Source organism: Aedes aegypti, chromosome 2 (assembly GCF_002204515.2).
Source record: "Aedes aegypti strain LVP_AGWG chromosome 2, AaegL5.0 Primary Assembly, whole genome shotgun sequence".
Taxonomy (NCBI): domain Eukaryota; kingdom Metazoa; phylum Arthropoda; class Insecta; order Diptera; family Culicidae; genus Aedes; species Aedes aegypti.
In genome coordinates, this window is record NC_035108.1 from 66,105,840 (window position 1) to 66,131,334 (window position 25,495).

At 39.3% G+C, this 25,495-nt stretch overlaps 1 protein-coding gene across 4 annotated transcripts; it reads right to left on the bottom strand.

The window, feature by feature from the left end:
• Nucleotides 1-112: 112 nt before the first annotated feature.
• Nucleotides 113-20,223, bottom strand: LOC5567141. 4 transcript variants are annotated; one of them, XM_001651492.2, is made up of 9 exons: nt 20,098-20,223; nt 16,300-18,134; nt 16,109-16,233; nt 15,837-16,048; nt 15,517-15,776; nt 15,056-15,459; nt 1,940-2,047; nt 1,554-1,856; nt 113-1,497 (listed from the first exon to the last, which is right to left on the bottom strand). In XM_001651492.2, exons 2-9 carry the CDS (start codon nt 17,762-17,764, stop codon nt 376-378), a joined length of 3,999 nt encoding a protein of 1,332 aa, XP_001651542.2. In that variant the 5' UTR covers nt 17,765-18,134; nt 20,098-20,223; the 3' UTR covers nt 113-375. The 4 variants fall into 4 exon arrangements, with proteins under 4 accessions (XP_001651542.2, XP_021696787.1, XP_021696788.1 ...); XM_021841095.1 differs by lacking the exon at nt 20,098-20,223 and adding an exon at nt 19,190-19,606; XM_021841096.1 differs by lacking the exon at nt 20,098-20,223 and adding an exon at nt 18,866-19,148.
• Between the last annotated feature and the right edge of the window lie 5,272 nt (nt 20,224-25,495).

Below are 25,495 nucleotides of genomic sequence, written 5' to 3' on the forward strand. Positions count from 1 at the left end.
ATTTACTGGACACATACAACTTTATCTTAGCGACATGCGAAAATGTTATTTCTGTTCCGTTGTGTTATAATCGATACTGGAATTCGGATTTTCGTTACAATGGCATCACATATTTCAAATATTGCTGTCTCAATATATTACCACAGCTGACCTCTCTTCTGCGGAACTAAACTAGAACAATTTTGAACAACCAGAATCAGATCCAAAATCTCTCTTCAACTCCAAAGTGTACAAATTTGACCCATCGAAAAAGAATACTTTCCAATACTACTTTATGCCTACAACTATTCACATCGAAAAAAGTTATCCTTCTTACAAAAATTTCCCCTTTAATACAATGAATACTTCCGCTTCCTCGTGAGACCCACCACTCGCCTAAAACTGTATCCTGTACTTGTTCTCGCTTCGGGTCAAACTGCTCCCTCTTCGTTGACCGCCCGAACCACTACTACTTCCTCCACCGCTTCCATTCTTCCCCGCACCATCCGTGGCAGGTTTCGGTGGAAGCGAAGCCGTAGTCTGCTGCCCAATGGCCGAAGTAGCCGAAGCCGTAACGGCCGCGTGAAGAATACTCGCGCTGGGCAATGTGCTGCTGCTAGTCTTATGAGACTGCTGCTGTGACGGTTTGGGTGCCAGTTTGTTGAAAAACGGAGAATTTTGCAGCGCTCCCGTTGGAGATTGTGGCGACGGAAGTGAAGACTTGGTCGACTCAGCCGACGTTGACTGTTGATGGTGGATGAACCGTGGAGGTGTTCGACCGTGATGTAGGTGGTAGACCAGCGAGGTTGGTGGATGTGGAGTTTGTGGAGAGTGCATCGGACTCGTTCTGGAGATGTGATTGGAGTTGTTGGAATTGTTGGATCCACTGGAGGCGGAGTTCAGAGAGTCCCGAGATCCCTTGACAGTGGTTGAACTTAGTTTGCGCACGTTAGGCAACAGGGAACGTTTCATACCGGCCGAGTCTAGGGAGCTCTTGCGGGACTGTAAGCTCGGTTCCTCCAATCGATGATAGTTCTTTGTGGAGGTGTATTCTGGCTTGGAAAATTCTCCGCTATTGACTGCGGAAGCGGAAGTTTTTGTCCCGAAGCCAAATTTACTCTCATTTTTGCTTGGTGATGGAATTGAGGTATTTCCGAGCGAGCCGAAGTTTTTGGATTTGAGCGTTCCGTAGTCTTTGGCTGCGAGTTGAATGGGATCCTTCATCTCGATGTAACTTTTCCCGGGCGAAAATTCTCGTTTGTTAAACGGCCCAGCGTTCATCCGTTTCAGACTGGACGCCTTCATTTCGTACTCCTTTTGCGGGTCTGTTGCAGGAGGTGTCTCGGCACGTTTCTTACCCTCGGAATCGCTGAGCCTTCCGTATTCAATTTTGCGTGGTGGTTTCAAACTTCGCGGTGGTCTTGGCAGTGCGCTTGGTGGTAGCGATGCACCACGATCCTTCCGTGGGGGAAGGATACCTCCCGCCTGTTGGGCAATGTTGGATAGAATTTTAGGAACCTGCAATGTGGGATTTGATAAACACATCATAAGCAATAATTTCTTCAGTAATTTACCTTATTCCCTCCTATGTTACTTATATCGGTCATATTTTGCCCAACCGTTTGGGTGACGTGCGCTAGGTTACTCAACTGATTGCTGCGTAGCTTCTGTGAGCAGCGTCCCTGTTTCTCCAGGAGCATCATGTCCTCCGGTTTGGTAGAACTCCCTGCTCCACTTGAATTGGGCCCGCTGGCACTGTTTCCGCTAGTGCCACCACCATTGCCACTGCCATTCGAACCACCTGTGCCACCAGTGATGCTTTCCTGATCCCGGCGATCTTGTCTCTCTCGATCACGCGGATCGATGTGAGTAAGATTCTGTTGTTTGGAAAGAAAAAAGAATGAATGGATGTTTGACGAGAATTATTCAACGAGAGTTTTCTCAAGATGAGCTAGTTTACCTGCAGGAAAGCTTCGCTGTTGTTCGTCGATAAGACGGATACTTCATCGGAAAGTAACGGCTGAATGGGTTTCTTCGTGGTTAGACTCGGAAAGCAACAGAGTCCTCGCTGTATATGGAAGAGAATAAGTATGAAGGTTATTGAATATGAAATTTATCCAACTTGTATATTTATATAGTCAATCTTTAATTAAACAACAAACACAACAAATTATACTTACTGCTCAAAGTTTCTTGAGGTCTTCACCCCTTTGTTCGGCCCCAAGCTATTTCAGTATAACAGCAAAAAAGTATGACCGTAATTTCATTAATTTCTATACAATATTTCGCTCAAAAAGTAAACGAGCCGTTGTAAGGTTATTCTAATGCAGATTTGTAACACAGTCTTGAAGTCACATGTTGAGTACCTACATATGTTATAGATTTTCATCGATTAACAAACACAAAACAAGAGTCGTCGTCATCTTAGTTATGGGTCCACTTTCTTGAAATCCAAATTAACGCTGAGGATTCATTCGGAATATCTACTCGCACAAATCCTTATACGGTACTAGACCATTTTTCCTATTTTTACGTAATGGTTCGGAGATACGTCGGTGTACCTGGGGTAATATGCACCATTTAAGGAAAATGTGTCGAAATTAAGACTAAACAACATGTAAATAGGGTAAATCCACGATAAAACGCCTGCAAGTATGCATGCACACGACATTCCAGTGTATTTCATCAGATGGCCAAATTATATCAACAGAACAAAAACTATAATCTATTTTGGACATCACCTGATTTATGCCCTATATACTCATGTTAAGATTTTAGATGAACTTAGCTTCAATTTTAGACATATTTTATCATATTGCCAATTTTAAACTTTTTATGAATGCCAATTCTGTGCTCTATTATTGCATTTAATGTATGTTCTTGAAATGCACGTCCTCTTGCATTCGTAGGTTTCACAGATGTTCTATTGATACAATTTACAATTTCGATATTTTTGAAGCTAATTTGTAATTGTTTTGAAAATTGTCGTCAGTATTAAGTAGCATAGTGTATTAATAATGCAATACATGATTTCCCGTACATATATTCCTCACCATCTCATTGGAAATGAGCATAGAATGGCTAGCCTGTCCAAATTATATGCATGTCCAAGTTATATACGTTACCTTATGTAGTGTTTCAATACACTAATCTAGTTGGTTTGTTTTCATCCTACATGGTGTTGAACGAGTTTTCGTTCTAATTTTACTAGATTATTGGAAAATTCAACTTTTTCAAACACTTCATTCGCGTGAATTATTATTGATGTGGGGCACGATGCACCGCTTTTTGGAGCAAAACGCATCACAACATTGAGGCAAAGTTGAGGACGGACCTGGTGTAGTGGTTAGAACACACGCCTCTCACGCCGAGGACCTGAGATCGAATCCCATCCCCGAGATAGTCACTAAAAAAAAAAAATTTTCAGTGACGACTTCCTTCGGAAGGGAAGTAAAGCCGTTGGTCCCGAGATGAACTAGCCCAGGGCTAAAAATCTCGTTAATAAAGAAAGAAAAAAAAAAAAATTGAGGCAAAGCGCTCATAAACAGAGGGGCATCATGCACCACAACAAGGAGGCAAGATGCACCGTGGTGTTTTCAACATAACTTTATTTATCGAAAAAAACACGAGTTTTTGATGATTTTCGCTTACAAGATGCTACATTGTTTGAATATCCGTATTTAAGTTTCTGCTTGTATGAATAGAGGTCTCCAAGCAAACTGCCACGAACACCAACGCACGATCAATCTTACACAAGTCGATTTCCTCAGAATGAAAAAGAATCGGTGTTTGTTTGACGTCATCTGAGCTTTCGGTCAACGTTGGTCCAACAAGAAAGTGAATGCTCGGCAGCAATTCTTTTTATGTTTGCTTTCTCACAGCAAACAAAAGCAATGTTGTGACAGTTCTCACAGCAAACAAAGAAAATTTCGTCAACATTGCACTACTACGCAGGCAATTGGATTGGTCTATTGGCTGAAACTTGGATGAACTACAAAATAACCCAGACAACCAGAAGTCGCATAACAGTTTACGAACAAAGTCGTTTATTTACACAAATTACATCACACCCGGACTACATGGTGGATGGTATCATTTGATCGATGAGTTTCCTCGCATAAAATGCTATTTTCTGAGTTCATTTGCCTATTTCGTTTCGTCCCGTATACTTGTACAAAGTAGGTCGGATCAATCCGTAGCAGCTGTCAAATCAATTTTGTTATGATAAATTAAGTCGCATAAGAGTACAGACTAGTTCGCAAGAAAATTTACACACTCGCATTGCATGTTATTTTTCATCATATAAAATATGCACGTATATCGCCTCCACTTTTGTACGTATAAGGCCTTTTCGCAACATCTTATACGTGAAGCTTTGCGCATATAGAGTAAAATGGGGCAAAAGTTCGAGTGGAGTAAGAGTTTCTTTTTAAGATTTCTAGCTCAATTCAAAACAAATCTTATAAATGTCATTGTGGTTCGAATGCTATTCAAGTAAGAGACTTTTACTCCAAATGTCATAAAAATCGATTGAGATTTGGAAAAGTTATGGCTATTTGTTGTTTTTTGACGTGAATATTGTAATTTTTGGTCAAACTTTCGTTGCATGGAACCAGATGAAGATAAAATCTTTTTCAATATTTTATGTAAGGGCGTTTCTAGGCCTATCATAAGGTTGCTTTGACGTGTATTAGGTTTTGCATAAATGCTTGAAAACAATTTTTGGCCCATAGTGGGGCAAAAGTTCGAATCAGCGGGGCAAAAGTTCGACCCATGTATAAAATCACGGAAAAATTTTCAAATTGTAAAAAATCCATATAATCTTCAAATTTAGTTAAATTTGTCTGACCGTGTGAAAACTGTCACCAAAATTTTACATTTCCACTTAGATTTGCGAAAAACTGCTATTTTTTCAGTATATTACAATTAACCCGGTTTTGGGCAATTTTTTGATGAAAATTTAGTGTGCATTTTTCGGCAAACTTAAGTTTACGGCTGGTGTAAAGTATGCCTGTCATAAAAGGATCGATATTTAGTGTTTTAGCGAGCGAACTTTTGCCCCACACTAGATTCGAACTCTTGCCCCACCGGTGGGGCAAAAGTTCGAATAAGACAATATATTTTGAAACTGTTATAACCAAAAATGGGTAAATATTTGGACTCAAGTTTGTTCATCAAAATTATAGCCAATATGTTGAAGGTTCACTGTATGGTATTTGTTTTGTTTTAACTGCTATTGTTTTCCTGAAAGCTTTGATTATACCACTAAGGTCGAACTTTTGCCCCACCTTACTCTAAGCATCGCATTACGCAAAAGGTGATTTCGTAATATGTACATTCTGGTTGTCTGGGAACCTGAAGTTTTGTGTAATGAGCTCATTATATTTCATTAATTTTCCAAAGAGTTTCAGAGGGTTGTTCAAAGACAAAAGTAAGTAACTGAGAGATTTTTGACTAAATGAAAACCGATAAGTTGTAAGTGGTTGCTGTGTTCTGCAAGTTTGTACAGCATTCAAAAGTGAACAACACATCTTACCGTTTCAAAATTAAATTGAAAAATCTCTTAGTTTCTTACTTTTGTCTTTAAATAACCCTTTCATACTCTTTGGTAAATGACTGAAATATAATAAGCTCATTATATTTCTGCCAATTCGGACCACCAGGATTTAGGAGCTGAGACATAGAGCCTCAAACTTGGATATCTTGTATGGAAAAACAGCATCTAGTTACTAACTATTGTCACTGACTCCCGAAATCAAGGAAACCTGTCATCAACTATCACTGGAAAACCAACACATTCGGAGGGCAGAATGTGAAAAAGCGTCCAAATTCAAGTAAACCTAAATAATATTTCTAGGTAATATTCGATGTTTTCACATTTTAAAAAGTAGAATACCTAAATGTAGTTGTGTGTTGGCGAACTGCCATCGATTTTTTGTATCAATATCCTTTTTTATAGAGTACAAAAAGAAGTATATATGATTTTGACCAAAATAAGTACATTTGACCGTTGTGCACTACCCATAATTTGAAAAAAGAAGTCAAAGAAGGCTAGAAAACATGCCAGCTGCCAATGAGCTGTCCCCTCTCTCTCAGTTGGGTATATTGAAAATTTTCAAAAATTAAATCATTCTGTACCTACATCGGTTCGAGATATTCTTGGTAGTAAATCTCTTGTAATGATGAAAATTCTTTTTGGATTTTTAAAAGAAATTCGATGTACTGTTTGATATTGCCTTTCAAATTTTCTTTTCAAAGTTCAAGTGTATAAGCCATTGAAAAAAAAATCGTGATAAGGGAGTGGGGTCTAGAAATACCGAAAAACGATGTACGTCATAGTTGAATCTTCTCTAAGACATTCAAGACAGCGTTACAGTTCAGGTCGAAATACGAGTACAGTAGTTTCTCGATTTTATCACTGCTCGTTTTAATAACGCTTCATTATATCACTCTCGATTTTAGCACGGTTTTCTATTCAATTTTATCACGCCACAATAAGGCTGATACAAATATTAAATTTCTTTTATGTCCGAGACCACTTGGAAGGTACGAGGGGGGGGATAAAAATAAATAAGGAACAAAAATATAAAAATGAAAAAAATAGTTATTTTTTCAAATTTTTATTTTTAACGATAGTTGTTAAACTTTTTTCAATCATCCTCTGGATCATTATTTTAATTGTTTTTACGTTAAAAAATGAAAAACCCTAACTGATGTCAAAAATATGATAATTTTTTTTTTCTCCCCTTCAAAATTTTCGGATTTTTGAAGGGGGGGGGGGGGGGTTGACATAAAAGAAAATTAATATTTGTATCAGCCTAAGTATATGAAATTCATACATTTTACATTGAAAAACAACTACAAACAAGCAACATGTATTCATTTGGCCCATGCCTTACGTGCTTTTCATTTCATTAGCTTTATTTCTGCAGTACAAATCTCAAATTTTGATGAAAATTATATGGCAGAAAATACATTTTCATTATATCACGCTTCGGTATATCACGCCAAAAATTTTTGGGTCCGTGATATAATCGAGAAATTACTATATCTGTCATAAGAAAACAAACTATATTGGTACTAAATGGTATAGTACTAAATTCAGTTTGCATTGAGCAATTCTCGCTGAAACCAGGCCGCCATCGGCACCCATCGTTAGAATTCCAATTTTTTGTCACTGATCGCTAGTTTTCGATAAAACTTAAGGGTAGTTTCTGTTTTCTCAAATTGGTGGACCCCTCGTACGCCAGCTAGCTGAACAGTTTGCGAAAAAGCCCGTTTTTAGAAAAAAGTTGGGTATTTCTTCATGGGATATGTCTCATATTTCGCTTGGAACACATAGCAAACTTAGTGGCATCGTATAGAGAAAAGATAAAGCTTTCATTTAAACTTGAAAAAAATTTGGCGCCATCTTGAATTTTGTTAGAAAAATCAATTTTTCACCATTAGCGCACCGCTAGTTTTGAATTCTGAGATCACCATCAGAAAGCTGAGGAAAAATTTCGTAAGATAGGCTACAGAAACTAGGTGAGCAAAGGTATTTACCCTATCATATGAACGATTTTCTAAATCATGTTCTGCTATTCTAACGTATATGGCGAGTGCAATCAATGCCAACATAATTTTTTGTACAACAAAGAAACAAGTTTTCAATCGTTGGTGTATTATTTGAGACAGATGAAGAATAGGAGTATTAATTTGAGTGAAAAAATCTGGCGGCCATCTTGGATTCTGACGCCATCTTGGTTTAAAGTAGTAGAATGAGTTTTCACCTTGTTAGCACTCAACATGCTGAATTTCAATGCTTTCGTTACACTTATTCAACTTCTTGTTCCTCTTTTTCCTCACGTTACGTCCCTACTGGAACAGAGCCAGCCCTTCAGCTCAACTAGTTTCAAAAACAAATTATCAAATAGGATTTTTAACGCTTATTTGCTACCTGAATGATTCTTCTGCATACCTTCGAGTTGTAAAATAGCATTATTTCTTTCATTTATTTGGTCTAAAACCATTGATACAAATGAACAATCAGTTGAACAGCTGAGATAAGATAAGAAAGATAGAATCTGATAGTTTTTTTTTAACGGATGCCTTAAAATTTAACATGATGGGCACTGAGGTGGTAAAAAATCATGCAACCTGCGTTGCCAACCTTCCAGATTTGTCTGGAATATTCCAGATTTTTGAGGCTCCATTTAACAAAAATCTGGAAGATCCAGATAAATTTTGTATTGAATTTATAAGGTTTTGTAAATAATTTGTAAGGTTCTCCATATACGGCATTAGAGATCCAGACTTTTCCAGAAAAATTTTCAAAATCTTCCAGATTTTTGAAAAATTGACTTGGCATCCCTGCATGCAACTGCTAAAACCCAAGATGGCGTCGAAAGCCAAGATGGCCGCCAGTTTTTCTAACCTCGAAATTATACACCTGCTTTTCGGCATTACGTCCACATTAGAACAAAACCTGCTTCTCATCATTCAATTTCGCTATTTTTCACATGCATGTTGGGCGGTACTAAAAACGATACTTTATGACTTAGAAAATCAAGGATGTTTTTTGCTTCAAAATTTAAGACTTTCATTATAAATTAATGCACTTTTGTCAATGTTTTACGTTAGAACTACAGATATTACCACAAGGCTTACTAATGTCCCGACACGCAATCTATAAACTTCATACAATGAACAACAATGCATAGGGTAAAACAATGTTTGTTTAATACAATCAATGTTTTTTGACGGTTTTCATTTATTGAATTTATTTATTTATTATTACTGAATTCAAAGATATGTCGAAGAATTATTCTGTTGTCAGAAATCGCATTAAAAAAGAAAATTCCTGTTTAATAACCTGGATTTATGACTAATAAAGCTGAGTATTGGGCTCGGTTCCAGTAGGGACGTAACGTCAGTAAAGTTAAGAATAATAAGAAGAAGAGTATACGTAACCTTTTTATTGGTAGCCTCTAAATTCGACATGCTGAGTGCTATCAAGTTGAAAAATTAATTCTACTACCTAAAATCAAGATGGCGTCAAAATCCAAGATGGCCGCCAGATTTTTTCACTAAAAATAATATTCTTATTCTTTACTCGACTCGAATAAAACACCAAAGGTTGAAAACTTGTTTCTTTGTTGTACAAAAAATGATGTTTGTATTGATTGCACTCGCCATATACGTCAAAATAGTAGAACATGATTTAGAAAATCGTTCATTTGATAGGGTAAATACCATTGCTCACCTAGTTTCTGTAGCCTATCTTACGCAATTTTTCCTCAGCTTTCTGATGGTGATCTCAGAATTTAAAACTAGCGGTGCGCTTATGGTGAAAAATCGATTTTTCTAACAAAATTCAAGATGGCGGCCAAATTCGAGATGGCCGCCAAAATTTTTTCAAGTTTAAATGAAAGCTATATCTGTTCTCTATACGATGCCACTAAGTTTGCTATGTGTTCCAAGCGAAATATGAGACATATCCCGTGAAGAAGTACCCAAGATTTATCGAAAAATGGGCTTTTTCGCAAACTGTTCAGCTATCTGGCATACGAGGGGTCCACCAATTTGAGAAAACAGAAAGGACCACCCTTAAGATTTATCGAAAACTAGCGATCAGTGACATAAAATTGGAATTCTAACGATGGGTGCCGATGGCGGCCTGGTTTCAGCAAGAACTGCTCATTCATTTGTTTGTTCAATGGTTTTTATAATAGTAGAGTAAAGTGGGGCAAAAGTTCGAGTGGGGCAAGAGTTTCTTTTTAAGATTTCTAGCTCAAATCAAATCAAAACTTAGAAATGTCATGGTGGTTTGAATGCTATTCAAGTAAGAGACTTTCACTCCAAATATCATAAAAATCGATTGAGATTTGGAAAAGTTATGGCTATTTGTTGTTTTTCGACGTAAATATTGTAATATTTGGTCAAACTTTCGATGCATGGAACCAAATAAAGATAAAATATTTTTCAATATTTTATGTAAGGGCGTTTCAAGGCCTATCATAAGGATGCTTTGACGTGGATTAGTTTATCCATAAATAGTTGGAATCAATTTTTGGCCCATAGCGGGGCAAAAGTTCGAATCTGTGGGGCTAAAGTTCGACCCATGTATAAACCCACGGAAAATTTTTCAAATTTTCTGAAATCTACATATTATCTTCAAATTTAGCGAAATTTGCCTGATCGTGTGAAAAATGTCACAAAAATTTTAAATTTCCCTTAGTTTTGCAAAAAACTGCTATTTTTTGGGTGTATTACAATTAACCCTGTTTTGGGCATTTTTTGATGAAAATTTAGTGTGTATTCTTTTGGCAAACATAAGTTTACGGCTGGTAGAAAGTATGCCTGGCATAAAAGTATTGATATTTTGTGTTTTAGCCAACGAACTTTTGCCCCACACTAGATTCGAACTTTTGCCCCACCGGTGGGGCAAAAGTTCGAATAAGACAATCAATTTTGAAACTGTTATAACTAAAAATGGGTAAATATTTTGACACAAGTTTGTTCAGCAAAGTTATAGCCAATATGATGAAGGTTCGCTGTATGGTATTTGTTTTGTTTCATCTGTTATTATTTTCCTGGAAACTTTGATTATACCACTAAGGTCGAACTTTTGCCCCACCTTACTCTATTTTATATATTTGTCTAAGAATTCCACTAAAATTATCTCTACGATTTTTTTAAAGGTTTTTCAAGAAATACCTTCGAATGTTCCCTTTTGAAATCAAATTCCCAGAGAACCTTTCAGTTGGTGGACCATTTCTTGAGGGATTCTTGAATAAATCAGGATGTTTTTTTTTTTAAATTCTACAATGAATTTCTTGCGAATTTTCTTGAAAATTCTCAAGCAGTCCCCGGAAAAATTCTTGGAAAAGTTTCTAATTAAATATGAAAAGAAAAAATGTTGTTGTGGCTGAAGTAAGTCCTGAAAGAATGAAGCTCAAATAGTCGTAGCGGTAAAGCAAGATCATTTTGAAGGTCAAACTTTTTTCTAAGAATTCCACGTACATTACTCCTAAGAATTTCTCTAAAGATTCTTCAAGAAGTTCCTTCAGATATTCCCCTTTGAAAACAAATGTTTAGACAATCTTTTAACAGGTAGACGATTTCTGTTGTTTCTGTTGATTTATTCGATTTTTTTTGATTTCAATTTTAGAATTAATTTCCTGAGAATTTTCTTTAAAATTCCTTCAGCAGTCCCTGGAACAATTCAAAGACAAAAAATCTATTCAAATATCTAAAGCAATTAAGTGTCATATAGACGTAAAGAGCTCTTATTTTGCTCATGAGGGTAACTAAACTGCGAAGCAGACTTTGTCTTTTTTGGGAAGTATCACTAGTAAGAAAAGATAATTCCTGAAAGAACCTGATAAATGATGTCTGGAAAAATTCCAAAACGGGTTGAAATAACTAACAATCAAAGTAATTATATTAGTAGTACGATTTGATTGGCTGTTTCCCCAAACGCCATTTCTCCGAATACCAGTTCCTCAAATATCCCATTTCCTCGAATAGCCCACTTCCCCGACTAATGTTTGGCATTCACCATAGTCACTATATTTCAGGGTAGTGAACGTACTGATCTTTTGATATGCACCCTACTTTATTTGATTGGCAATTCTTTGGAGTTTCCCCGTCCTCATCATAGTTGGCAAAATGTGTATAGTTGAGAATTACCAAATACGTTCTTCTTTTGATTGCTCATTGTTCTTTCTAGTTCACCATCCTGCCACTGAAAACTATTATAGAATCTATTTCAAATGCATCACTTTTCGGGGAAAATGGTCATTCGGGGAACTGGTATTAGCGGAAAAGGGTCATTCGAGGAACTGACGTTCGGAGGAACGATATTTGGGGAAAAGTAGCACAATCATGTTTAACGGATACCGTTTTGTCTCAAATTCCGAACAGACTGACACTCCAAATACTCGGTTTTTGTATGACAATTTGAGTGAAATTTTCGCCGAAATATGTCATCAAATAAAAAGGAAATGGCAGTCAATTCTAATTGAGTTCCAAGACCTTCCAATCTAATGTATACTTCAGGAGCATCTGATCATCAATATCTAGTTTGATGTCATTCACATAAACGTATAATAATTATCTGCGACACATAAATTTGAATCCGAGAAAATACTCAAATGCTCAAAACGTAAAGAAAAAATTTCGAAGAAGAATTTACCTCTCTGTCCAACAAAAATAATAACCACGCCTTCCTCATTATTGTTTTTTTTTAATCGCCGCCAGACTACTGTGCTAAATTTTGTAAGATTCTGCTTAAGAAATGTATGGAGTTTTACGAAAGAACATATAAGGAAAACACCTTAGAGAAGTTCCTAAACAATAATAAATCTTGAGTGATACGGTCTTTGAGTTGTCTGGGAGGCGAGGAAAAAAAATCGGCGAAAGATTTGTAAATTTTGCTTTACCAAAAAGTCACGGACAAATCTTCATGTAATATCAGGATCACTAGGCCCACGTTGTCCAAAAACAAAAGCAATACTCCCAATCTATAAACATTTGTTAAGTCCATGCAATCACTCACGATTTCTTTCAAATGATAGATTTGTAAGCCAATTGGGGAGGAGTCAATGCAGTAACACGAGGATATAACTTTGAAGGCACACGAAGCAGACCAATCAGCCAAATAACGACAAAAATTCAAACGCAGATTTGGATAAAGGCAGGGGATAATGTGAAGCAAGGGATTCGCTTAAAACGCTGTATTAACAAACAAAAGAAAAACAAAACACACAGTTAGTTTTACTCATTTCAACAATATTTATTGATACTGTCAGAAATTTTTCACCTTTTCTTTGTTTTTTGTTTTGCATATTAAGTAAATATAAAATATATGTATTTATAAGAATACGATTTTTGGAATCTATCTAGTACAATCTGCTAACACTGTAAATAAGACCACAACGTGTCCATTTTTTTTTGTAATCTGTGAAAAAGTCTACTATGATTAACGTCGGATAAAAACCCTTATGCCCCCTTAGCGGCTATCATCGATTTTTGATTCAGCTATAAGGATTAGTCATTTATTGATTACGCATCGGGGTAAAAGGCACTTATGCTTATCCTGCTTACATTCGATTGTCAATTAGGATTATTGATTTGTGTTTTGCAAGGCAACTCTAGTAGTGTGGTTTATGCTTACATACACTGCTTAGTGTATTTGTTTTGCTAACAGACTCGCAGAGTTTATATTTTATACAAATAAATTAGTTTTGCTTAAAACTAACAGAAAAGCGATATGGTACAATGATATGCGCTAGCTTTCTGGTGCTATTATTACACGTTTGAGGGAAAGAGAAACAATGGGGACTGTTATTGTGTTAGGTTTTTCGAGAAAATCTGATCTGACACACGTGGAAATAAACTGTCTTGTAGGAAAATAAAATGGAGGTGAGAAACTGGCGAGCCAACTCATACACACAATCATTAACACACACGAATTATTATCAATTTGAATCATTTTAGTAGAGATATGCGAAACCATCGGATTTAGGTGTGCATGTATGTGTGAATGAGTAGGCCATGTTGTTTCGCGTGAGAATGAGTTACTTGGCCAGGTAGGCAAGAGTCTTATTTAATCTTTGGTATTTGGTATTTTAATTAATTTCTTCTCGTTTGATATCGATTGTATCAACGTGTAAGTATTACCTACGGTAGCGTCAACAAACACTTATATGACTCTTTATGGTCTACAGGCATTACAAGTTACTTGAGGTGGTTGTGGAAAATGAAAGAAGATTCGACATTCAATGTTTATTTCGGTGTATTTTTTTCTGATGGCTTTAGATTGCAAATCAGATCTTTAGTTGAAGGCTTTTTGTATTGTTTGAATGTGTTTTGACATAAACAAAGATTTATACACAATAGTCTCTATCAGTCTCTCAGATTGCAATTTTTTGTATCTTTAGAAAGATTATTAGTCGTTCACGTGGCTCAAATAAGTGTCACATGTAAAATTATTAAAGAGAAAAAGGAAACATATGGAGTACTAGTGTGAATGGTCAGTGTTGCCAGATCTTCACAAACAGTTGTGTCACCATGAAACATCTTCAACCGGATATGGACCGATGCACGAGTTCACTATCTGACTTTTGAGCGGTGCCGTGTTATTTACGTGACCATGGCAACGAGCGAATTCGACACCGCTCAAACGTCAAATCAGTGAACTCGTGCATTGGTCCATGGATCAATGTACGCGTTCATTCTCTGACGTTTTAGCGGTGCCGTGTTATTTATGATACTATGGAAACTAGTGAATTCGGCACCGCTCAAATGTCAGATTAGTGAATTCGTGCATTTGTCCATAGCAAGCTACTCGACAAACTAAGTAGATTTTAAAACATTTTTGTACGTCAACTCCAAGGTCAGTATCATTATAACAAGTCCAGCATAAATAAATCAATTCAACACATTCGAATATTTGAAGTTGTGTTTTTCACTGGGAGTCTTCCATTCATGTTTAAATAATTCATGTTGCATCTAAAATAAATGTTTCAAATCTATTTGGCTATAGTAACTAACAATCCCGCCACTCCTTGTCAAGCACCTTGCATGCTCTTCTGGCAACACTTAACATACATCCGCTCCCACAAGGAACCTACTTAGATCCCCAACCCCAAACCCGTAAAACCACCTAATAGAACGTCTCCTGTTCCGACGATGAAGATGGCGAGGAAATATTCTTACAGGACGAAGCAATCAGCTTCTTAACGCTACTTACGGAAGTTGCTTTCTTAGGAAGTTTGGGAACGTTGGGCGCCACACTGCCGCCGACAGAAGCATTGATTGCCGGTGTCGAGATGGTTTTGGATATTTGCTTCCGTTCGGTGCTTACCTTGCTGGCGGGATTGTTAGAAGCACTGCTGTTAGCAAGCACACTGTGGTCGGTTAGTAGGTTACCATTGGAGTCCACTGAGCTTGAGCTGGATGTGGCTCCACTAGCGGATGCACGCGACGAAGCAGCTATCGAGCTGGTACTGCCCTTGTTGGCGGCTGCTACCGCCGCAGCACGAGCCTTTAACAGCAGGTTACTTTGCTTCTCTACCATCAGTTCACTCACCTTGCTGAGCAGCTGTTCGTCCAGCTGCTTGAGCTGATCGTCTATTGATTTACGTTGGGCGTCAAAGTTCTTCGAGTCGTAGATAGTGGCGTGCTCGCTGGCTCCGTAGTTGGTACTGTAGTTAGAGCTGCTGCTTGGCGAGCTGTAGCTATTGCCGCCCGCCGTCTGCAGATTGATCGAGCTTTGGTTGAAACTCGGGTTGGTCTGTCCATAGTTCGAGGTAAAGCTGGACGACACGTTCGGACAGTAGCCGGTCGTGTCCAGCAGAGAGGCCGTAGTGGTCACGTCGAACGAGTTGTTCGACACATCGTACGACGCCTGCGAGTTGTATGCTCCTAGTGAATTCAGTGCGAAGCTATCGTTCGATAGGTTGTACGATCCGTAGGAGTTTGTTGAACCATAGACTGCAATTGAACACAAGGTTTAAACAGATCTCGCACATGCATCTCCGCACAACTTACTTTTTTGTCCCTGATAAGCTCGGATCATGGCCTCTTTTTCGGCCAATCGATTCTCCACCAGTTTAAGTCGTGTTTGCAGCTCCGTCACCTTACGGTTCGCTGCATGCGCCTCATCCAGGTAGCGGATCTTCTCCTGCTTCGCTTCGGCAATGATTCGCTCCGTTTCCTGCGAGTTGCGCTCCATCGCCAGCTTGGCGACATTTCGTACATTCGACTCCTCCAAGTTGCGCTGCTCCAGTTTGGCACATTCGGCTTCAAGTCTGCAGAAAAAAAAAGTTGATTAAGTTTATGTTTCCAGAGTTTTATAGCTTTCTACTAACCTCATAATCTGTGCTTCCTTTTCGCGTAGCTGCCACTTGAGGTTGTCCGTTTCGCTGTTGGTGCTGCTACCGCTGCGGTTCGGTAGATCATTCTCGTAGTCCATGCGAAGTTTTCGTTCCGCCTGCTCTCTTCGTTCACTGGCATTCTGGAGTGACTGTAAAGCGTGTTGTAGTTGTGCGCAGCGTTCCACGTAGACCTGCTTCTGACGGCACTGTAACAAAAGATCAAGAATTTAGCAAACCACCTGCTTAGGGGTTTCAAATCACCATACTTCTTCTTCCAGCCGTTTCAGGGCCGTATCAAGCACGTTGATGTGAATTCGCTGCTCCTCCAGCGTCGCGTTCTGCGCCTGCAGTTCAATGCATTGACGTCGATTTGCGTCAACTAGTGATTTATCTGCGAAGTAGTACAGCATCAATCAGTATTCCCAACGTCAGATCATTCATTAGTGATAGTACTTACTTTGCGTCACCAGTTGCGAGATGAGCACGTCCTGCTGCGTTCGTCCGAGCTGATGATCCGACGACGAAAGTAGTTGATTCTGCAGAACTTCGACCTGATCGCGGAAGGCTCGGTTCAGCTCCTGAAGTCTGCGGCAGTCCTGCTGCAGACGAGTCCGGGCGGCTTTCTCCAGTCGCTCGCGTCGCTCACAGGATTGCACCAATTCCTCGTGCACCCGGTAGATATTGGATATTTCCTGCTCCAGCTTTTGGCTTTTGGCAACCTTTAGGAAACAGTTGTTCAACTGTTGCTTGAGGTGTTGATTTTCTTTGTACATAGCTTCCACCTCTTCCGGATCGATGTCCAACAGCCGCGTCAAGTCCGGTTGACTCTTACTCTTTAGTTTGGCATTTGCTTGCGTAGCGGCCGACTCATCAGTGAATGCGCTCTGTGCTTCAACCCAGTGTTGGCCGTACTTTGGTGGATCTCTAGAGTCCGTATTCTCCGAAACGCCCGAGTCACGGGTGTTGGAGTCACTGCGAGTCCGTGCCGGCAGTTTCACTTCCTTAGCAAGGTGTTTCAGTACGTGACTTTGGCTAAGATACTTTTCCGGGATTTCGGACAGCTCCTGAATCGGAGGTTGCGATTCACCGTACGATCGCGGTCTATCTTTCTTCATGTACGGGGGAGGACTGGAGTATTCTCGGTTCAACGAGTAGATGCCTTCGTCATGGATGATGAGGGTGTTGTAGGACGATTGCGACACGTCCATGGAAGACCGGTTGGAGTTAGGTTCCTTCAGCGAGTTACGATTCGAGCCGGTACTGATGATCGAGTTTCGGTTAGAACCATCGTTTACGGTGTTAGCGTAGGTATGCATGCCGTTACGGCTTTCAGAAATGCTTCGGCTGCTGTTTGGAGTAGCATAACGCGTCGAATCCGAGGAAGTATTCGATGAGAACTTATCAGGGATATAACGACCCTGGATTTCGTTCACGGGGGTAACACTTCCTTGCATGTTCTCTTCGCCTTGCGGTTCAACGCGGGCATGACGCAGTACGTAGCGTTCCTCGCGGGTAAGGTTCTCCGTGGAAGTTGACACATCAGTATCTGATCCGGACAGGCTGCTGGCCATAGCGGAGTACTTGGGACTCGAAGGAACCGAGGTTTGCGTGGTTTGGCACTGCTGTTGAGCTTGTTGAGGGCTGCTAGATCCGGAACCGGATTGGGCCGACGGTGGCAATGGTGGACTCGGCGGAAGCATCGAGCACCCAGACGAGGTTACCAGCATAGGAGGCCGCACCGCCGGCGGTGGAGGAATTTGCGGTTGACCTGGAGGGGGCTGAGCAGCAGCCGATGAGGGTCTTCCGCTGCTAGCGCTCGACGATGGCATCGGTTTGGACGCAGAGCTGTTGCTCGTCTGGGGACCCGCCCCTCCGGAAGACGAGTACTGCGAGTACCGGACAAGACCGTGGGAGTGAGACATGATGGCGATGACGGAAACGGCGTTTGTTCTCTATGGGCATTCACTTGATTTTTGGGATTCGGTTCGTGGAATTAAGGTTCGATGCTTGGAGTGATAAGGCACGTCTATTTTCGTCGATTTGTTATTTCACTTGGAATTTAATTCACATTCGTTTGATTTATTGTTGGCTTAATTTCTGTTGGTTGGGTTCGCGATTTTTTCGATTCGTTCACATTAAATTGTTTGTGATCACTTGATAATATTCCACCTTGTTCATACAACTAAGATATGTATGCACTTGATGTTATTCCACTTGACTGCAAGTTACTGTAACATGTGAGGCATCTCTAAGTGCTGCTTTTATTGTTCCAATCGAAAGTTACGTTTCCATCTGAAAAGAAATAAAAATACATTGTATAGAGGACAATATGAATCATTCAAATTATATATGCTTAGCACAAGTTCAACCACTTATGTTTGGCTGCATTAACAAACGGCAATCTTTTCGTATGAAAGGCATGGGCAAATATGTATTAGAATTCATAATTATATCTATAGCCTAAAATTCAACTTTTAGCTCAATTGATCAAAACCCTAAGTATCCAACTAGATTACAAAGTACGGCTTTCTTCAGCATTACTCAATGCTTATCCAATCCGACCACCTCCGCAGAACAAATGACTCATCCGCAAAAAGTGGCTCGAGCCTCCTGCTGACTAAGCGCCGTCTTTGTCTGGCGACCAATCACCTCTTTCGTCGCGCCAGTTCCATCTCAAGAATGCGAGCCCTACCTCCACTCAATCTCGGCGCCATTCCCATGTGAGGGCGCAAAGTTCATGACCATTATCGTCGCTTTCTCACCTCACAACGCTTCACACTTCCTTCACTCTATGGTAATCCGTTGATGTACGACATTCTTTCAACATTCCCCTGGGAGCACTATCCTCTATCACCTTTATTCGCCGTTGCACTGATATCGCCGAACAAAGCAACTCTATCGGAACCTGTTGCAAGATAGTAAGCCGGGCGCCGCTTTGCGTGTTTGCTGCAATCAATCATGGCCTCGCCACATTCCTCTTCATACTCGAATGAAATGATTGCATAACGCCACTAATCACTTACTAATTACAATGCCCGTTCACTTGGGTACTCGTCAACGATAATCGCTGTATTGAATTAATTCTCCTGAACAACGTGCTGAGACGCTCCGAGTCGTCCGAGATTTGAATTACTTTCACTGCAAGCTGCAAAATGCTTGCACTCGTCAATCCATATCCTACTACACTATACATTCCATTTGCGTCTCCTTGTGCAAAAGGGTTGTTTATTTTCTTTCTCCGTACGTAAACGTGTAGCTACCTACACATAAATGATTAAGCACTCGTCGCCCGTCGCCCGTTTCAATTCGCACCGTCTAGTATAGGTGTGCAGTTAACAGCTACCTACCAACTCTACCCCCTGCTTCATCGTTTCACCTCCAAAAGGAAAGGAATGTGGATAGATTGTAATAACGAAAGAATACGTGGAATGCGACGGGTGTTCTTCGTCATCTTGCGTCTTCTTATTCTTATTTGCTCTGCATTCCTTCCTTCTCTCACCGCTGCTCTTCGCTCGCCCCTCACCTTCGAGCGCAATCAAATAACTGCTCGATTACTGCATTCTCAACCACACTGCAGTCCAGCGCCGCACAGCTTTTGCATGCCACTTTGTAGATTCTTCGAACCTCTGGCCTCCAAAACCGCCGCGCGCCATCCACTGTCCTTCGGTTCGCAAAATAAAAAATAAACCACCGCAATTCAGTCCAGCGCACAAACGGCATTCCACAACCTCTCGAAACGAAATCGCACCGTCCGCCACCGACCTCACTTCGCCTTCCACAAACATTCAATCCGTTTAACGGCGCCCGCAACCAGTTGCGCTCCGCTCCATCTGTATGTGTACGCGTGTACCGCAGTTCCTTCGAATCCACTTCACAGTGTGTGTGTGTACAACAGCGAACCGAACGACGATATTTATGAGAAGAGGAAAAAATACTATGAATGGAATGTGCGATTTGCAATTCTCATTGACATTTTCAGCAACGCATATTCCTCAAGAGCACCTTGAAAATCACTTCTTGATCAATTTGACCTCTTGATTCCCGTATGCTGCACCATCGAAACGCACTCCAAACACATAAAATTCCACTCCAAACCCATCTTCGAGTCACAATCTCAGCACTCGCAAAAGCGATTACTCCCGCCCACTTTAAGTCGGAATTTTTGTCACTTCCCCAACCGAAACCCAAAGGATTTCATCTGTTCCCACATCCAAACCCCTTCCCACAACTTTTCCGATAGTTTTCCACCACTTACACTCGACTGGAATGCGGATTTTCGACGGAAATCACTCCGGTACAAAACACTGTCCGACTTCCACTTTTCTCTTGGCACATTAGAATGAGCTTGCTGCATTCCTCAACGGTGGCGCTGCCGTCGCTGGGCCACCGCACTCATGGCTCATGGCCGCTCGAATCGAGCCCGATTATGCGGGGCCAGTGCTCGACTGTCAAACCGTGTGGCGGTGGGTGCAACCCATCAAAACAAATTGGTGCGCGAGCTCGAACGCGTTCGAACCGTTCGAACGGTCGTTGCGGGAAGGTTGAATGATTGGACTTTCGGGCTTGTTTCCGACAGAAAAGATATATCGTATAAATTGAATTCTGTATAGAGCAGTTTTGCTGATTGAATATTATGATAAGTTCGTTCAAGTTGGCATAAAAGCAAAATAAATGTTGTAAACATTCCAGTACTCGAATTTGACGAGAGCTTTTATGGCATGTCTGGTGGGTACTGTTTTGTGGGGAGAATAACCAGCAGCACTTCCAAGGATGTGTTTCAACCACAAAACCAATGGCGCATTTGTGCACATTGTCCAACGTCTTCAATTGAAAAAATGCACATTTTAAACGTTCGTTAACATTAGGATACGAATATGAAATAAAAAAAAAATGAATTAGAATCTATCCCTAGCTGAAACGGGAATCGAACTCTCACTCTGTGGTACAAAAATTCCACGAAATTTCTCGTAGTGAAGACAAAAATCAGAGCAACACAACTAAAAATATGTTGTAAATTTCAGTTTATTTTCATGCACATATTTGGAGCATCAAAATAAACTGAAATATCAACGACAAATCGTTTATTTTTCATTCGAATGCAATTTTAATTTACACGATCATGTAACATTCAAGAGTCTTAAGTTAAATATTAAACGTGATGCTGTAATAATAGATGATTTTGAATTACTTTTACTATCTTCTTCTGTTTACGCTACATTGAAATTAAATTATTTTTATCTGTGAATGTCCCCATTTATATAACAATAACACGGTTGTCCATTTTTGTATTGATTTGCTTAAGGCCTTTTGGTGCGTCATCACAAAATGGCTTCTTCCAAAATCATTAACATATTGTTTTGATGGTATTGGTATTTGCAACATCGATGAAATATAATTGCTTATCACCTGATTTAATGGATAATTTATGCGAAGAAAAATGCTTCAGGTGGTATTTCAATATTTAATCAACACTTTCAGATACAGCGTTTTCAATTTAGCGACAATGTACATGAGATTTATATTCTCAAAAAATATCTCCGATTTCATGCCGCATTTCATTGCCTCACACAACTACACTTGTAAATAGAAGATGCTTACCTTTTCCATTGTAATTCTGCAGCAAGCATTTGTTTTTTTTTTTGGATTTCATATTGCGTTCACTACACTTCCACTAAACAAATCTTTCATTCACTTTCCTAAAAGGAACACATTTCAAACGGGATTTCAATATTTATAAAGTTTTATCAACCGCATCACTCAAAAATATTATGGCGATGGTTTTCACTTGCTGCGAATCGACGCCGCCACCGCACACTGAGACATACCTGTTTTTATAGTCTAAAATATCCAACTTTTTTTCTGTTGTATTAATTTTCAGTGCGAAAAGATTGGGTAAAGCATAGAAACTTGAAACTCATACCACAGACAAACAGACGTAACACTTAGAACAAATCTCGATCAAAATCATAGTCACAAGGACATGTGCGCCCAATGCTAAAATTATTGTATTTGGCCGACGGGCCAACAGATGGCGGTAGTGTGCAAACGTCAAACGCGAACAAAAACGATGTGAGCGCTGCGGGTGGCGGATTGGCCACCTACCTATTTTTGAATCGACCGTTAAAAAGGTGGTCGATGGACAATGATGAGAGTGTGACGTCTGTTTGTCTGTGCTCATACGTTGTTTGTTTTTCGATTCTCTCAAATTACAGAAACCATCTCTACGAAGCATAAAATCATACCAAGTGTTTATCAATTTGGACCACCCAAAATAATTAAAAAGCTCCACAGTGCGATGCGTCGGGACGCGTCTATCGTGTGTGCACAATCATCGCGATCGTTGAGCGCAGTGATGTCAGAGTTGCTATCTATAAAATCATAGCATTTAATGTGGATTGATCACAAAAATCAATAAAATTTTATTAAATCAGTGATCTTGTGACGGAAAACTATTTGCAAAATCATAAGTTTTCATAATATGCAGCAAATGTTCCGAAAACAAGCATATACCAATTGCTAGAAAAATCTTTTACCAATCACCTGGCAACACCGTCATTCCTTGCAAACATAAACCGTACCGATGCATAACAAAAATATGCGATAAATCCAATAAAAAACAGAGAAATCCCGTTGCCCTTCATTAAATTGTAATGTTTTCTTTTGATATGTATGATTGAACAGTTGGTTTTGATTTCCAATACTCGTCAATCTACGAAATTTCCCATGTGTTTACATGAAAATATGCTTAACAAAAATGTTATATTTTTTGTTTGTTTGTTTTGAAAATATACATGGAAAGGCGACACTACTACTATTACATCAATGATGATTCTAATGATTCTTTGAGTTACACGCCGCTTCACCTTAAGCAATTTTTTACAACCTGATCAATTGAAATTTCAAACAGTTTGATTTGACGTATTATACCTACCTCCAACTTAATAGATTTTCCTGTCATATGATGCATTCGTTTCAAACAATCATCAGATTACCCATAGCTGGCTGATGAATACAAACAGTGTACATTGCATTATTTTCAGTGAAAACTAGATGTAAGGCCTTCCTTAGCGGAGTGGTTAGAGTCCGCGGCTACAAAGCAAAGCCAGGCTGAAGGTGTCTGGGTTCGAATCCCGGTCGGTCCAGGATCTTTTCGTAATGGAAATTTACTTCCCTGGGCATAGAGTATAATCGTACCTGCCACACGATATACGAATGTGAAAATGGCAACTTTGGCAAAGAAATCTCTCAGTTAATAAATGTGGAAGTGCTGATAAGAACACTAAGCTGAGAAGCAGGCTCTGTCCAAGTGAGGACGTTAATGCCAAAAAAGAAGAAGTAGATGTGAGGTTTTGATATCAAGAGAGCCTATACTAAGGGAAAAGTACCAATTTTCGACCAAGCACTAAATTTCGACCCATTCATACGTTTTTGGCTTTTTTGTATGAAAATTGGCACAGATTTCTTGTAGGTCGAAAATTAGTGCTTTTCCCTACGTAATACCAGCTTAAGCCGTAGCATTCAGCTTCAATATGGCTCTAGTGAAACCTTTTTCTACTTTAAATAAACCCTAATTGATGTTATACATTGACCCTTAATGTTGATATGAAAATACTCAATGTCCTGGAAAGTCGAGATATTTTCTTTTAAAAGATCCTCGAGCGCAAGACCCTCAGCTTGGTCTTGCTGAATAGATACTGCGCTTCGGTTATCTGCCCAAAAAACCAAAAGTTCGAGTAACAGGGCATGTTTTGGCACAATCAACTCACTTTTAAAGTAATTAATCGAACTTTACAGTAACCATGAAGTACATTTAAGTTGCCTTAAAACTTTCAAGTAAAAAAGAAATTCGATTCAAACTTGTTCTGAACTCACTAGTTGTTGACAAGTCCACAAGTTACTCTTTCGAGAATCAAGTTCCGTTAATATCCATAGTGTTCTAAATATTATATTTCTACTAAAAGTGATTTTTGTTCACTGTACAGAATACAATCCGAACTATTGGTAGCTTGGGTGGGCCCCTGAGAGTTTTTCCTAAGAATCCCGAAGTCTTTTGACGATTCCTAGACGCCCTACGTACCCTTGAACGTTCAAATAAATCAGCTGCTTTTGAATGTGAATTATGTTACTTTTGCGCAATTAACTGTCGCAACTGTAAACTGACATGAATTTTATTGTAAACATTACTGAATCCAAATTGAGAATTGCGCCAACGATTTTCAACCGACTACACAATTCAGTTAACTATGATAACATAGTCAACATCACTACACATGAAATAATGAAATAATGAACTTAAGTTCGGTTTAGTATTCATGACTAGGAAAATTATTGATTCGACAAATTTGTCGTTGTTCTTTTTACCATACTGTTTTGTACGTCATACGTCACAGATTGGAATGCAATGCTATGTAGTCGAGGCAACTATGGTCGCATTTACTGCACTTCTCAATGACTTTTACCAGATTATAGTACTCAACAGATTTTTGTAGTCTACTCCAGCCATTTTTCCAACTTCTCTAGCAATTATTCCAGCTCAAATAACGGCAATAACATATTTGAAATATAAATTTAAAAATGGTTCAAATATTAACCTTGACACTTTCGATCATGTTGGACACTCACGTTGTCGACAAAAATGCCACAGGGCTTTTAGTTGTAACACTGGGGTTGTTCCTATCTGACATTTTGGATGGGACATGAAGAATAAAATATACCCAAAATTTGAATTTAATCCAAGGGGTGCGACAAATCTCAAAAACCATAAAAAAAAAGTTTTATTGACTTAAACCAATGGAAATCATTTAAAAATTGAGTAAACATGTATTTTTGGCTTAAATTTAAGCGTTTGGTACCAAAATTGGGACAGGGCTTTAGGGCCCTATTCAACCATGGACTCGGTTATACAACAAAAGTTGTTTGCGTGTATTCAATCAATAAGATTTATCACTCTAAAAATATATTCAACAATTCAACAGATACCCCCCCCCCCCCCCTTTTTAACCACCTAGACCAACACCAACATCACTAGAATTGGTTGTGTCTAATTGGTCGTTAAAGTTTTTTTACATCGGCCAATTTCTCGCGTATAAAAACTACAGTGTAATCGTAAGAATTATTGAAAAATCCGTAGTTTTAAAATCGGGGTCGGTAATCTGAATTGGCTGTGTACGTAAAAAAAATCAGCGTTCTTCGTTTTGATAGAATTGATGGTCAAGTCTAGTGATCCTTATGAAGGATATGGCTTATTGAGCCAAAGTACCCCTATTGGGTAGATGCAGCTCTCTCTATTTTTGACAACATTCGTGAGGGAGCAGCATAAGCATTGACGACCGTACAATTCGTAGTTGCTACTCCGTGATTGACTAGAATAATCGAAGTTGCACAAGGAACCAACAGATGTAGCTTGGGAGTAGCTTTCTATCTTCAATGTACACTTTCGAGAACTCCAAACATTATGTAGTCAATAACGGCGCCGGCCACGTCCTTACGGTCATCGGGGAAAGGAAGGATAATGGGTGTGACATCCATTGTTACTAGAGACCAAGATCACCTCTGCATCTCCATGGTTGTCACGGGAAGGAGAATGTTAGTGGGGAGGGTTATAAGCTACATGATCAGGATTCACCTTGGTAAGTGATGCGATTCATGCAACC

Bases quoted from the DNA above. Each gene is read 5' to 3' on its own strand.
- LOC5567141 (XM_001651492.2), bottom strand. From the start codon at position 17,764: ATGTCTCACTCCCACGGTCTTGTCCGGTACTCGCAGTACTCGTCTTCC. The intron at 15,460-15,516 runs GTAAGTTGTGCG...GTTCAATTGCAG, and splicing joins AGCTTATCAGGGACAAAAAA to TCTATGGTTCAACAAACTCC. The intron at 1,498-1,553 runs GTAAATTACTGA...CCCACATTGCAG, and splicing joins GTAACATAGGAGGGAATAAG to GTTCCTAAAATTCTATCCAA.